The sequence below is a fragment of the Belonocnema kinseyi genome, chromosome 5 (genome assembly GCF_010883055.1).
Source record: "Belonocnema kinseyi isolate 2016_QV_RU_SX_M_011 chromosome 5, B_treatae_v1, whole genome shotgun sequence".
Taxonomy (NCBI): Eukaryota; Metazoa; Arthropoda; class Insecta; order Hymenoptera; family Cynipidae; genus Belonocnema; species Belonocnema kinseyi.
This window is the reverse complement of record NC_046661.1, coordinates 85390498-85405827: the sequence shown is the minus strand read 5'-3', so window position 1 is coordinate 85405827 and position 15330 is coordinate 85390498. Positions and strand designations below refer to the sequence as shown.

Genomic DNA, 15330 nt, shown 5'->3' with positions numbered 1-15330 from the left:
AAATAGTCCATTTTAGTCAAAAATTCTATTCCTTTGATAGAAAATGTATTTTTTTTAGTTTGTAATTTCAACTTTTTTGTTAAATTTGATTTTATTACCTGAAACCCCAAAATTATAGATGAGAATTTCTGCCATTATTGATTAAATAATCTTTGTTAATGTGAAAATTTGTATTCTTTCTTGAATTGAAATGTTTCTTATTGGAAATTAAATTATTTATTGGTAGAAATATCAAATGTTAGACTTTTTTAACAATTAATTTTTAACAATTGATTTTTAACAAAAATTCATTAGTTTGGTTTGAAATTTAATTATTTTTTCGAAAATTCCCTTTTTCTTGGTTGAAAATTAATTATTGCAAATGAAAATGCAATAATAAAATTTTACATAATAAATTTTAATAACTGAAACTCAATTTCTAATTATGTGTGTGAATTTGGCAACATTTCTTGAAATTTTAAAAAATACCCAATCTACATTGACAATAGAAAGCTTAAACATTTGAATAGCTCATATTTTTTTTAATTTTCCTTTTTTAACAACTGAAAAACGTTTCACAAGGCAATGGCTGCCTAACAAGCGGATTCATTTTTAGTTTCTTTTTTGCCATTCGAGATGCATGACTAAAATTCCGGTTCTCTCCAAAATCAATCGTTTCCCAGTTTTTGCAAAATCATTTCGTGTCTTCGCATTATTTAAACAAATCCCAAATACTCCCCAAGTAATAATTTATTTTTTAAAGCGCACTTTATAAAATTTTTTATTTTTTATGTCTCAGCGAGTCTCAGTTTCAAGTTTTATTTTCTGAATCATTCGTTCCGAATCTTAACTTCCTGATAAATCAATAGATCGGAATTTTATTATCAATTAAAAAGCCGGAATATTCTCGAGTCCGGAGATTGTCATCGGAAATTTCCTTACATTTTTTTTTCCTTCCGTCGTTCGCGATTTGTGGCGAAAGAAAATTGTCTCTTTGAATTTACCAAGATTCCCAACGTTTAATTTATTAAGATTTCGTTATTTCTGGATTAATTTTTCTCGTATGACGGGACGCGAAATCGAGAAACTTTTTGAAACAATTAAAAAATATTTTTAATGATTTAAAATTTCTTGATTTTATATCAGGATAAAATATGAAATAGAGATCAAAGAATTTAAAATCATTCATTTTATTGTTTATATTATTATATTTAATATTTTATTCTAATTAGTCCTTTATATTTTTTTTATATTTTTTTATTTTAGTAGTTAAATAAATTTTCAATTAATTTTTCAGATCATTTTGCTGACCGGATTTTCAAAGAAAATATTTTTTCTTTGAAAAAAATCCAAAATCAAGATGGTTCGTCCTTCAAATCCAAAACTGATGTCGAAGATTCTGGAGGCCGTTACTCTTCTCCGGGAAAGTAAAGGATCCTCGGTTCGCGATATTCTCCAGTTGGTGAAGAAAAGCTCCAATGGACAGAATAGAAATTTGACAATGCAGGTGAGCTTCCAAAAATAATTTAAATAATAATTTCGAAACTTAGGAGTAATTAAAAAACTTGAAAATTAATTGCATTATTTTTTTAATTATTAGGATAATTTTTTTTAATAATTAAATTTTTTCAAGGTTCAACGAGCTTTAAAACATGCTGTAACAGCGGGAATTTTGAAACATAGAAACGGTCGTTATAAAGCTGTGATTGCTCTCGCTGTCACTCAAGCCTCAAGAAGACGTCGTACTGAGGATGATTACAAAGTCGCGGAAGAAATGCCTGATCCTGATGAATCAACAGCTGGAGTAGATCCTTTTGGTGCCGTTCAGGATCGCAGGAGGAGGTGAGTAAAATACTTTTTTTAATAAATTTTGTTGCAATTTTTCTTTAATTCAATAGAGTGCAATTAAAATCGGGATCGCAAATAATTAAAAAAAATATATTTCCTCTTTCGGGAACCGTTTATTATTTGAGAAAAAAAATTTGGCATCATCTCAATTCTTCAAATTCTTTGAATTGTCAATTCTCCAAATTTCTCGAATTCTCTTAATTCTCTAAAGTCTTTGAATTCTTTCAATTCTTTCAATTCTTTTAATTTCTTAAACAGTCTGAAATCCTTTATTTCTTTAAATTTTCGGCATTAATGGAATATTAAAAATTCCTTAAACGCTTAAACGCTTTGAAATTATCTGATTTCTTAAATACTCAGAATATCTTGAATTCCTAATTTTTTCTGAAATCTTTAAATTCTCTTAAATTTCTGAAATTCATGAACATTCTTAATCTCATTAATTGTATGAATACTCTAATATCCTTGAATATTTCGAATTTCTTAAAATATTTTGAATTCCTTCAATTTTATAAATTCCTGCAAAATTCTAAATTTTATAAGCTCTTAGATTTTTTCCGTAATATTTGAATATTCAAAATTCCTGAAATATTTTGAATTTCTTAAACGCTCTGAAATTCTTGACATTATCTGAATTTCCTGAAATCTTTGAATATTATGAATTTCCTGAATTCTGTAAATTCCCGAAAATCAATGAATTCCTTTTCCATTCTCTAAGTTCAGTGAAATTTTCTCAATTTATTAAAAAACATACATTAGTTTTTTTTAATCTAATTGAAAGAAATCATTAGAATTCGCATGGAATAGCTGACGTTAGTTAAATAATATATTTTATTTTTATATTTCTTTTTTTATATTTTTTTTATAAAAATAAGCTATTGCTTTTAATAAAAAAAATTATAACTTTTCGAAAACTCTGGTTCCTCTGATTCAAAATCTGAACCGGCGATATAAAAATAAAGTTGTGAATCAACTTTTTTTAAAAATAAATTTAAAAAATGTAGTTTAAATTTAATAAATTTAATTCAAAACAGTTAAATATGCTAATTAAAAAAATAGGTCCTCAAACTTCTTATATTTCAAATTTAAAAGCATTAGGATATTCAAAAATTAGAAATAAACAATTTCTGAATTTAAATTTTTAATACTAAAATGTTTAAAGATGAAGAGTTAAAATTTTTTTAACAATTCGTACGGAATAGCTGACGTTAGATAAAAAAAGTTAATTGAATATGCCCTATTTCTTATTATAATTAAATATTGCTTTTAATAACAAAAAACATTTCGAATAATAAAATGTTAAAATTAATGAAGAAATTTTTATTTTTTGAAGGATGCAACAGTTTAAAAAATTTTTTAATTCAAATGAATTATGAATTTCCTCAATTCTGTACATTCCTGAAAATCTCTCATTTCTTTGAATATTCTCCATTCCTTCCATTCTCTGAATTCCGTGAATTTCCTTAATTTATTTAACAAGATAAAAGAAAGATTTCAAAAAATCTAATTTAAAGAAATTATTAGAATAGAAATGGAATAGCTGACGTTAGATCAAAAAAATATTTTATTTTTTTCTAGTTTTCATTGAAATAAGTGATTGCTTTTAATAAAAAAAATCTAACTTTTTGAAAATTCAGGCTCCTCTGATTCAAAATCTGAATCGGAGACGTAAGAATAAAGTTAACATTTTAAAGATAAGTTTAAATTTTTGAACAATTCGTATGGAATAGCTGACGTTAGATTAAAATAATCTAATTAAATGTTTTCTATTTCTTAATAAAATAAAATAGTTTTTTGAAATAAAAAACTCTTCTAAATTATAAAAAGTTGCAAGTAATAAAGAAATTTTGATTTTTTAAAGGGTAGAGCTGTTTTCAAAAATTTTCCATTGAAATACATTATGAGTTTTCCTAAATTCTGTAAATTTCGGAAAATCTCTGAATTCCTTGAATACTCTCAATTCCTTCCATTCGCCGAATTCCGCAAATTTTATCAATTTATTTACCAACTTAAAAAAAAACTATTTCTTTTAATCTAATTTGAAGCAATTATTTGAATTGGTATGGAATAGCTGTCGCTAGATCAAAAATATATTTTATTTTTATATTTGTTTTTTACTATTTCCTTATGATAATAAGAGATTGCTTTTAATTTAAAAAGTTATAACATTTTGAAAATTCAGGTTCCTCTGATTCAAAATGTGAAGCGCAGATAAAAAAATAAAGTTTTAAATCAACTTTTAAAAAATAAATTAAACAAATTTTATTTAAATTTAATTTAAATTTAATAAATTTAATTAAAAATAGTTAAATTTGCTAATTAAGAAAAAATAGGTCTTCAAAAGTCTAATATTTGCAATTGAAAGACATTAAGATACTAAACTATTAGAAATAAAAACTTTCTGAATTAAATTTTTTAATATTAAACATTTTTGAGGTGAAGAGTTTAATTTCTTTTTAACTGGCATGGCGTAGCTGATCATAAAAAATTTAATTCAATGTTTCCTATTTTTTAATAAAATAAACTAATGCTTTTAATCTAAAAGACCTTTTAAAGTATAAAATGTTGAATTTAATAAAAAAAATTATTTTTTGAAGGTAAGAGCATTTTTTTACATTTTCAATTTAAATACATTATGAATTTCGTAAATAATGTAAATTCCCGGAAATCTCTGAATTCCTTGAATATTCTCAATTCCTTCCATTCTCTGAATTCCGTAAATTTTCCCAATTTATTTACCAACGTAAACAAAAATATTTCTTTTAATCAAATTATAAGCAATTATTAGAATTGGTATGGAATAGCTGACCTTAGATTAAAAATATAGTTTTTTAAATATTTTTTCATTCAAATAAGATTTATTCTAATAAAAAAATTACAATTTTTCAAAAATTCAGATTCCTCTCGTTCAACATCTGAACCGGAGATATAAAAATAAAGTTGTGAATTACTTTTTTTCTAAATAAACTAAAAAATTAAAATTTAATGTAATTTAATTTAAATTTAATAAATTTGATTAAGAGCAGTTATATTTGTAATTTAAAAACATTAGGATATTTAGCTATTAGAAATAAACAATTTATTAATTAAAATTATTAATATTAATCATTTTAGAGATGAAAAGTTTAACCTTTTTTAATTTTTATGGATAGCTGACTTCAGAAAAAAATTTTATTTAATTTTTTCAAGTTTTTATCAAAATAAGGCTTTTAATGAAAAAAAAAACATTTAAAATTATAAAATGTTAAAATTAATATAGAACCTTTGATTTTTTAAAGGTTGGAGCAGTTTAAAAAAATTTTTAATTCAAATGCTTCAAACAGAAAGTTGTTTTAATTTGAAAGATTCTTAGTTAAAGTTAAGCTTGAATATTTATTAATAAAAAATTGTAAGTTTTTCTAAGTTTTTGAGCGTTTAAATATAAAATTGTATTAAATCTTTTCTTATATTTAGCATTTTTTTGAAATTTAGTTTTCTGATTCAATTTCTAAACCTTAAATTTTTTTAGGATTGTAATATTTTCACTTTTATGTACAGCTTGAAAATTTTAACAATCAAAATGCTTTATTCTACTTAAAAAAAACTTAATCTGATAGAAAAAAGTAATATTGGCTTGGAATAGCTGACGTCAAATCAAAAATATTTTTATTTCAATATTTACTTTTTCGGGAAACATTTATTATTAAAGAACACGACTAAAAGACCGGTTTTTTTGAAACTGATTTGTGAACTTTTTAATTAATCATTTAATGAATTTAATTAAATGTAAATCTTTAAATTCTTTAAATTTTCTGAAATTCGGAAACATTCCTAATTTTATAAATTCTTTGAATTTTTTCATATCCTTGAATTTTCTGAATTTCTTAAATTTTCTGAATCTTCTAAATTTCCAAAAAATTCTAAATTTTTTAAATGCTTTAAAATTTGTTCGTGATCTTTGAATATTCTGACTTTCTTGAATGATTCTGAAATGCTAAAGTTTTCAGAAATGTCGAAATTTTTGAAAAATTCTACATTTTCTAAATTATCTGCAATTTGTTCCGTCAGCTTTGAATAATATGAATTTCTTGAATAATTCTCAATCTCTTAATTTTTCTGCATTTTTTTAAATTCTGAGAAATTCTCAACTTTCTAAATTCTTTGAAATTTTTCTGTGTTTTTTGTCTCTTCTGAATTCCTGGAAAATTCTAAATTCCTTGAATAGTTTCAAGTCTTAATTAACTAGAATATAATTAATTCTTTAAATGATACGATATCCCTGAAATGATCTGAATTTTCTGAAATCCTTGAATATTCTAAATTTCCTGAATTTCCAAATTCTCTAAATTTTTGAAAATTTCTGAATTTCTGAAAATCTCTAAATTTCTCCTATTCTCTAAATTTATTCACAAAAAAAAAGAAATATTTCTTTTAACCTAACAGGAAACAATTATTCGAATTAGTATCGAATAGAAGACATTGAATAAAAAAAACATTTTTTTTTTATAAATACTTTCTCCTATTTTTTTATTTAAAAAAAAAACGATTGCTTTTAATAAAACAGACCTAATTTATAACTTTCCGAAAATTCAGTTGCCTGTGATTTTAAACAATCAGAGTTTACATTTTTTACGACGATTATATCAATTTACTTAAACAATTATTAGAATGGAAATGGAATCGCTGAATTCTTATCAGAAATATATTTTTTTAATTTATTTCTTCGTATTTTTTATCAAAATGAACAATTGCTTTTAACAAAAAGGACCTTCTAAATTATAACTTTTTGAAAATTCACTTACCGCTGATTCAGAATCTAACAATTCTAATATTTGCAATTTAAAAACAGTTTAAGTTTGTTAACAATTATTCAATTAATTTATTTATAATATTTAGAATTGGTACGAAATAGCCAAAATTTAGTTCAAAAGATTCCTAATTAAAGTTAAAAAGGATTGTAATTTTTTTATTTTAAATTAAAGCTTCAAAATTAAAAAAATCAGAATGCTTTATTCTAATTTAGAAAAAAAGTTAATCAAATTGAAAAAAAAACAATAAGCAAAAGAGTTTCTTTTAATAATGATTTGAAAACTTTTAAATTAATAATTTTTTAAACGAATAAAATTTTAGAACAGGTGATAATTAAAATGATGGAAGTCTTTACAAATTCAATATTTACAATACTCTGAAATTTTTGAATTCCCTTAATTTTCGGAAATCCCATAACACTCTTAATTTTCTAAATGTCCTGATATCCTTTAATATTCTAAATTCCTTGAATATTTTCAATTTTCTAAATTCCTCGAATTCTCTGAATTCTCTGAACTCTTTGAATTCCTTGAGTTCCTTTAACGATCTGAAATCTTCAATTTTCTGAAATCATTTACTTCTTTTAATTTTTCTGAATTCCTCAAACTTTCTGAAATCCATGTCATTATCTGAATTTCCTAAAGTTTTTGAGTATCTACAATTCCTGAAAATCTCGGAATTCCTAAAAATCTCTACTATTCCTAAGTTCTTTGAAATATTGGATTTAAATTCCTTGAAATCCTAGAATATTTCGAATTTCCATATTTCTCTGAATTCCTAAATTCTCTAAATTTATTTCAAACATTTATTACGAAAAAAATATTTTTTGTGATCTTAGAGAAAACAATTACTAAAATTGGGATCAAATAGCTGACACTTGATGAAAAATATCTATTTTTTGATATTTTATTTTTTGGGAAACATTTATTATGTGAGAAAGAAAACAATAACCGGAAAAATTTTCCTTTGGCACTGATTTTAAAACTTGTAAGCAAAAAATTTTTCAATAAATTAAATTCAAAACAGCTGAAAATTGCAATTTTACAAAAGTTTCCTTCTAAACAAATTTAATATTTACAATCCTCTAAATTCCTTTTTATCCTTGAATATTCTGAATTCCCTGAATATTATGAATTCCTTAAATTTTCTCAATTCTCTAAATTCGTGAAATATACAGCTAACGTTAGATGAAAATATATATTTTTTAATTTGATTTTTCCTATTTCTTTATTAAAATAAACGATTGCTTTTAATATAAATTTTTTTGAAGTTGAAAAATTATACATTGTTAAAATCAAACAAGAATTTTGGATTTTGAAAGGTTTGAATAGTTTAAAAAAAAATTTCGATATAAATGTTTAAAAAAGTAAGTAGTTGCAGATTGAAACATTCTTTTCTTATTTTCAGTATCTTTGATATCATTGCTGTGAAATAACAAATTTAAATAATTTATTACTTTTCATAAAATAAAACATTCTTATTTTATAATAATATATTTTTTAAAATGATATTCCTTTCTTCGGGAAACCTGTAGTATTTAATAAAAAAATAATTAAAAGAAAGTCTTTTCTGGCATTTATGTGGAAACTTGTTAATTAGTAATTTTTTTCAATAGATTTCATTAACAGTTGAAAATTGCAATTTTGAAAAATCTTAGGCTTTAAATCTTTAATCTATGAAATTCTGTGAATTCTTTTAATATTTTGAATTCACTGATATCTTTAAATACTCTGAATTCACTAGAATCTATCAAATTCCTTAAATATTCTGAAGTCTCTAAATTCCTGAAATGTTAGAAAATGATAACTTTCTTGAATTCCTTAAATGCTCTGCAATTCTCTGATTTCAATGCAATTATTCAATATCCGGAATTCCTTGAATATTCTAAATTCTCTAAATTCCTCGAATTCTCTAAATTTTCTGAAATCTTCAAATTTTTAAAAGTTCCTGAAAGTTCTGAAATTCTTCAATTGTATGAATTAAAGAAAATTTCTGAAAATCAGGATTTCTCTAAATTTGCTGAATTCTTTAAATATTCTGTACTCTCTAAAATTATCTGAATTTCCTGAAATTTTTGATTATCGTGGATTGAACAGATTTTAAAATTATAAATTTTCTGGACACGTTACAATTTATAATTTTTGTAATTTTTTGAATTATCTTAAATTCCTTTACTGATTTTTTAAACTAATCGTATTGAAATTTTTTTGGTTCTTTTAAATTTTTGAAAATCTTTGGAATTATTTTAATTTATTTGAATTCTTTTAAATTCTTTGAATTTTTGAAATTCTCTTGTAGTCTTTTGAGTTCAATTTTAATTTTACTTTTAGTATCACTTTTAATTCACTTGGAATTTTTCTGAATTCACATGGAATGCTTTGAATTCACTTGTATTTCTATTTAATTATTTAAATTTTCTAAACATTTTAAATTCTTTTAACTCTTTTGTAGTTTAATTTTTTTAATTCTAAATTAATCTTGAAAAATTCTTTTATTTTAAATAAAATTGATCTAAAATTTTATTTTTAAAACTGTGAAACTGAAAACAATTTTTTTATTTGAGAAGATTAAAATTTTTTTAAATTTAAATTCCTTACAGTACTCCTTTGATCCTTGACAATTTTTTTTTAAATTCTTGAATGCCCTTCAATTTCCTGTATGGTATTTTTTTTAACTGTAATAATACTTTTGAATTATTTAAAATTTAAAAATTTGTGGTATTTCTTTCACGTTCGTATTTTGCTGACTTCTTTGAATTTTGTTAAATTCCCATTAATTGTCTTTTGAGATTTTTTGATTCACTTTAGCTCGTTACAATTTTTTTGAATTCTTTGAAATCTTTGTGTTTCTCTGCAGCCTTTATGTTCAACTTATTTTTGTTATTTTAAATTCACTTTAATTCATTAAACCTCTAAATTCTTTAAACTCTTTTGAATTAAAAAATTTTCAATTCTTTGAATTAACATTGAATTTACTTATATCGTTGTATTATTCGGAATGAAATGAAAATTGAATCAATTTACTGGAATTTTTCCGAATTCTTGAAATTCCTTGAATTCTTTTCAGCGGTCTCAATAGGTTTTAAAATTAGAAATATGAATTCTTTGGACAATTTAAAATATTAAATTTCTTTAATTCCTAATCTAATTTAATTAAATCTAATTGAAATTCTATTAATCCTATGAATTCTTGAAATTCTTTAAGCTCTTCAGTCGTTAGAATTTTTGAATTCTATAAATTCAAATTAAATTCCCTTCATATCTTTGTATTATTTGGAATTCCTTTTAAAACGCTCAAGTATTTTTTTTCCAATTCACTTGGGCTCAATTATATTCTTCTAAGTTCCTTTTAATTCTTTTCAATTCTTTGAATTCTTAAAATTTCTGCAATTTATTTTAATATTTTAAATTCTTCTGAATTCATTGGAATTTTCAGGAATTCACTTGAGATTCTTTTCAATTTACTTGGAATTCTTTTTAATACTTTAAATTCATAAAATTCTTCTATAGTCAAGATTTTTCTAATTCTTTGAATTTACATTAAAATTCCTTGCTATCTTTGTATTATTTGGAATTCCTTTAGAATTAAAAAAATTTTATTCGTTTAAATTCTTTTGAATTCCTTATAGTTTCTTGAATTTTTTGAATCATTTTTTATGTTTTTAATTCTTTTTAGTTCCTTTAAATTGTTTAAACTCTTTTTATTTCTTTGGAATTGTCAGAAATGCATTTGGGATTTTTTAAATCTTTACATTCTTTAAAATCTTCTATAGTTAGGATTATTGTAATTTTTTGAATTGACAATAAATTCCCTTCATATCCTCGCATTATTTAGAATTTTCTTAGAGCTTTAATTTCTTTTAATTAACTTGAGTCCTTCTGAATTCTTTAAAAATTTTAGAAATTTACTTGAAATTCTGTTTAATCCTTTAAATCCTTTAAACTCTTTTGTAGTTATTTTTTTTAAATCTTTGAATTGACATTAAATTCCTTTTAGATTTTTAAATTTAGAATTTCTTTCAAATCCCTTAAGTTTTCTCTTTTAATTCACTTAAATTCGCCTGAATTCTTTTAAATGTTTTAAGTTTTTTTGAATTCTTTCGAATTTTCAGGAATTTACTTTGGATTCTTTTTTATCAACGTTTTTAAATAAATAATAATAATGAAAATAACTTTTCTTAGGCGAAAGCGTCGTGTAAGTCGCAAGAGGAAGGGAAGCCACAGGAGGAGGGCCAGCCGCAAAAGGAGGAAGGGAGGAAGGAGGCACGCTAATGAAGAATTCGAGGATATGGGACCTACTGAACATAAAAAAATGTCTGAAAAATCCAGAATTCGTGAAGAAGAGTCCGTTGAGCACAGAAACCACAAAAACCTGAATTCGGGTAAATATTCAGATATTTCTGGATGCGAGCACGAAAGCAGACACATGAGTCGAAAATCTAAACCTGAAAATTCTGACAGTAACATTTTTATTTTATAGAAATTTTATTGTACATAATAAATAGTGTTGATCATTAGGGGGCGGATGCGTCACTGTGAAGTTATACGATGAACGCAGCTCGGCTCTCAGTTGCTGAGAACCACTGTTTCAACCAGAGGTAAGCTTGCGCGCGCAAGCTGGGCACGCACGTTGATTCGCGACCCTCCTCACTCCGCGACCAGCGGTTCTCCGCATGTGAGAGCCGAGCTGCGATCGTTTGCTAACTCTAAAGTGGCTCTAAACCGCTCACTGTTACTTGTATTTTCTCTATAAAATGTGAATTCTATAGGAATAAAATCAAATACTAATTCTATTTCTATTTCTTGTTCAGGTAGAAAAATAATTTTTAATACAAAATACAAAATTTAAAAAACTTTGTTTTGTAAGTTTATTTGCTTACATATTTTTAAAAATATAAAAATATAATTTCCTTACGATTCTTGAGGAAATTTGAAAAGATTTTTAAAAATTTCAAATATGTGTAATCAAAAGGCCAACAAAGAAAGTTTGTTTTCGACGAAATAGTTTAATTTTTCAACTAAAAAAGATGAAATTTTAACAATAGTTTAATTCTCGACAATAAAAATTAATTTTTAACTAGTTGCAATATTAACTAATAAAGACATTTTTACAAAATAGACGGAATTTTTTTAAAACTTTTAAATTTTCAATCGGAAAATGTCAATTTTTAACAAAAAGATTGTGAGGCTTTACCAGAAAGATGAAGTTTTAGCAAAGAAGATTAATTCTCTATAAAAAAAAATTTGAATTAAAATATTATAATTTAAATTCTTATTTTTCTTTAAAAACTAAATTTTCAAAATAAAAAATCACATACAACTTTTCCAGAAATCTTAAAAAAAAAATTCTCTTCAAACTTTACCACATTCTTAAAAAGCTTCTAAATATTTTATTCAAAATCTTATAAAATATATATTTTTTGAAAATATTATGAAATCATTAAAAATGGGTTTAGATTCTTTTTTAATTTTATATTAAAATTAATTTTTCAAAATAAATAAATAGAAAATTTTGCAGAAGTCTTAAGAAAATGTTCTGTTTTACTAAAACCCTTTAAAAATTTTTAAAATCTTTTTTTTTAAATGCTCAATATCTTTTCATTTTAAATTATCTTCGAATGTTTTTTATAACATTTAAATCTTAAAATTTTACATTCTTTCCTAATCATTCGAATTTTTCTAACTTTTTTTTAAATCTCCAAAATAAAAAACACGCCTTGAAAATCTTTTAAAGATTATTTTTGATAATTTTGTATATTTTTTTAAATCATCTCAAATTTTTTGAAATTTTCTTAAAGGTTATTTTTTTAGAATGAAAAATAATTACATTTTCCTTTTAGAATATTAAAAAAATTTTGTTATAATCTTGAACCTTTTCATATATTTTAAAAAATATGCGAATTTTGTTTTGAAATCTTAAAAAATCTACATTTTGTTTTGATTTTTTTTTTCAATTTCTTTAATTTTAAAATTATTATTTAATCTTTTACAAACTTCTAAATATCTATTGAATTTATATCCGAGAATTTTGTTCAAATTTTTTTAATCTTGTAAAATAATTTTTTTCCTTAATATCTTCTACATTTCTTTTAAAGAATTGTAGGTGATCGTTTAAAATATTCTTATTTTGTTCTTTTATTAAAAAAATTTTTTTTAATCTTTCAAAAAAATTCAGATCCTCAAATTTCTTTTAATGATTTTAACATTTCCTATATTTTTTCTTTTAATCTGAAAAATAAAAAGCATAGATATCTTTCATATTCTTTTTTGATAATGTCAAAAAAAAATGTAAAATTTTTTGAATTTTTATTTTAAATTAATTTTTCAAATTAAGAAAATCATTTGGTCATTTTACAGAAATATTAAGAAAATTTTGTTCTAATCTTGAAAGATTTCAAAAGTTTGGAAAAGCTTATGAGATTGGTGTTTGAAACATTTACAAATCTACATTTTGTTTTTAATTTCTTAAATCATTTGAAGTTGAAAATTATTATTCAATTTTTTCTAAACTTCTACATATTTATTAAACTTCTCAAGTTTTTTCTAAAATTTTATTATCTTGCAAAATTGAAATTTTTTTTTTGAAATCTTCTACATTCTTTTTCGAACATTTTAGGAAATAATTGAAAGTATTTTTTCATCACTTTGAATTAAAAAAAATATTTTTAAAAATATTTCAAAATAGTTCAAGGAATTCTTAGAAAAATTTTTATTCTCCGAAAAACTTTTAAGGTTCAAGTTTATTTTTTAATATCTTCAAAACTTCACATGGCTCTTAAACGTACTCGATATTTTTTAAATAAATTTATTTAAGTTGCAAAATTGGAGCAATTTTCTTTAAAATTTTAGATAATCATTTTCTAAACTCTTCAATCTTTTCAAAATTCTTAAAAATACACTTTTGTTAATTTTCAAATATCTACATTGTTGAATCATTTGTTTAATCTTTTCGAATTTTAAATTATTTTTTAATCTTTAAAACTTCTGAACTTTCGAAATAATTTTTGCAGTTTTAACTTTTTTTTTTAATTTTGCAAAATAACAAACATTGCTTTAAAATGTTCCAGATACTTTTTTGTTAAATTTGGATATTTTTTGAAACGATTAAAAATATTTATTCTTTTTTTCAAAAATTAATTTTTTTAATCATTCTTAAAGTGTTTGCAAGAATATTTTAAGTTTTCCCAGGAGTCTTGAAAACATTTAATACTATCTTTACACCCATTAAAATTCTCAAATTTTAATAATTTTTTAATCTTTTTTAAACTTTTAAATTCAGTTTTCCTACGAATTTTAGAAATTCTGGAAACTTAAAAATTTGTTGTCAATTTAAACATAATCATAACAAATTTTCCTATTAGAAATATTTAGAACTAAATTTTAATATAATAAAATAATAATTGATAAATAAAATAAAATACTTTAAACTGATGAAAACAATTTTTATTTCATTTATTACTTTACTGTTTATTTACTAATAAAACTATTTTTGATTGTTTAAATTAAGGGATTTTATTTGTCGTTATTTTGTAATCGTCTTGATTGTAAAACATTAAAAAAATCTAAAAAATCTTAAATAGGGAGCGGATTAGAACCACTGCAATGTCACATAACAAGCGCAGCTCGGCTCTCATATGAAGAGAACCGTCGGCCGTGGAGTGGGGGGAAGAGGGAGGTTCGTAAATCAACGTGCGTGCCCGGCCTGCGCGCACAAGTTTGTCGCAAGTTCGCTCTTATCCGCTTTCTGATAAAAAAATGTTAAACATCTGGATCCAATTTATGGATATTTTTAAAAGAAATTTGAGAATCTAAATTCTAAATTGAAATTCATTATTTAGCTTCAAGAAGATCGTCTTCAAGATCTCGACCAAAGGAAGAAATTTCCGAACAAAATAATAACAGAAGATCTTCATCGAGACATCGAAGTCAGTCCCGGAATAATCAGCCCCCAATTGAAGATATGGACAGCCCAAGTGTAATGGATTGTGAAGATGATATCAATGACAATGAAGCTGATAATGACATATCCGAATCCAAAAACTGTGGAAGCAACTGTAGCATTAACTAAAAATATTACCACTTTTTCATAAAGATAAAAATTTTCTCCTTTTCTCAAAAATTTTAATTAAAATCAGACATTTTTTTTTTATTTAATCAAATCAAGACCTTAAATCATATTAAAATCATTCCAACAACATTAAATTTAGAGAAGTGGAGAAAAATCGTCGAACCAAATGTAAATCGTTTTTTTTTTTTAATTTGTAACGCCTCCTGGGGCATTGAAGAAACTGTCGAAAGACCATTTTTTTAGTCCTTTGCGCACTTTGTCCTTTTTAATAAATTTATAATAACAAAAAAAGTTTGTTTTTAATTCTGCAAGTAGATTTAATCTTTTATTTTTCATATTTTATCGTATTTTATATCTTATTTAATAATAATTACATTATTTAAATTTTGTGGGAAAAAGGATTGTTAAAAATTAAGTATAGAATTTGAGTTGGGGAAATCGAAGATGTCTGCTTGCTGAGGGTCAAACAATAATACTATTTGTATGGAAAAAAACTTGATTATTTTAAGTACTTGGAAAAAAAGAATTCTTCATGATAAAAAAAAACAATTTTATGCAAGAATGATTTTCTGAAAAAAGATGAATTTTTATCCTTATAGTTCAATTTTCAAGTAACAAACAAAAAAATTAATTTAAAAAAATTTTTTA

General features: G+C 23.2%; 1 protein-coding gene across 1 annotated transcript; it reads left to right on the top strand.

Annotated features, from left to right (window-relative positions):
- Window positions 1–582: 582 nt before the first annotated feature.
- Window positions 583–14768, top strand: LOC117173295 (histone H1, gonadal-like). Its single transcript, XM_033361777.1, has 5 exons — window positions 583–721; window positions 1277–1486; window positions 1613–1821; window positions 10797–10996; window positions 14453–14768. The coding sequence occupies exons 2-5, from the start codon at window positions 1340–1342 to the stop codon at window positions 14680–14682; spliced, it is 786 nt and encodes a 261-aa protein (XP_033217668.1). The 5' UTR covers window positions 583–721; window positions 1277–1339; the 3' UTR covers window positions 14683–14768.
- The last annotated feature ends 562 nt before the right edge of the window (window positions 14769–15330 follow it).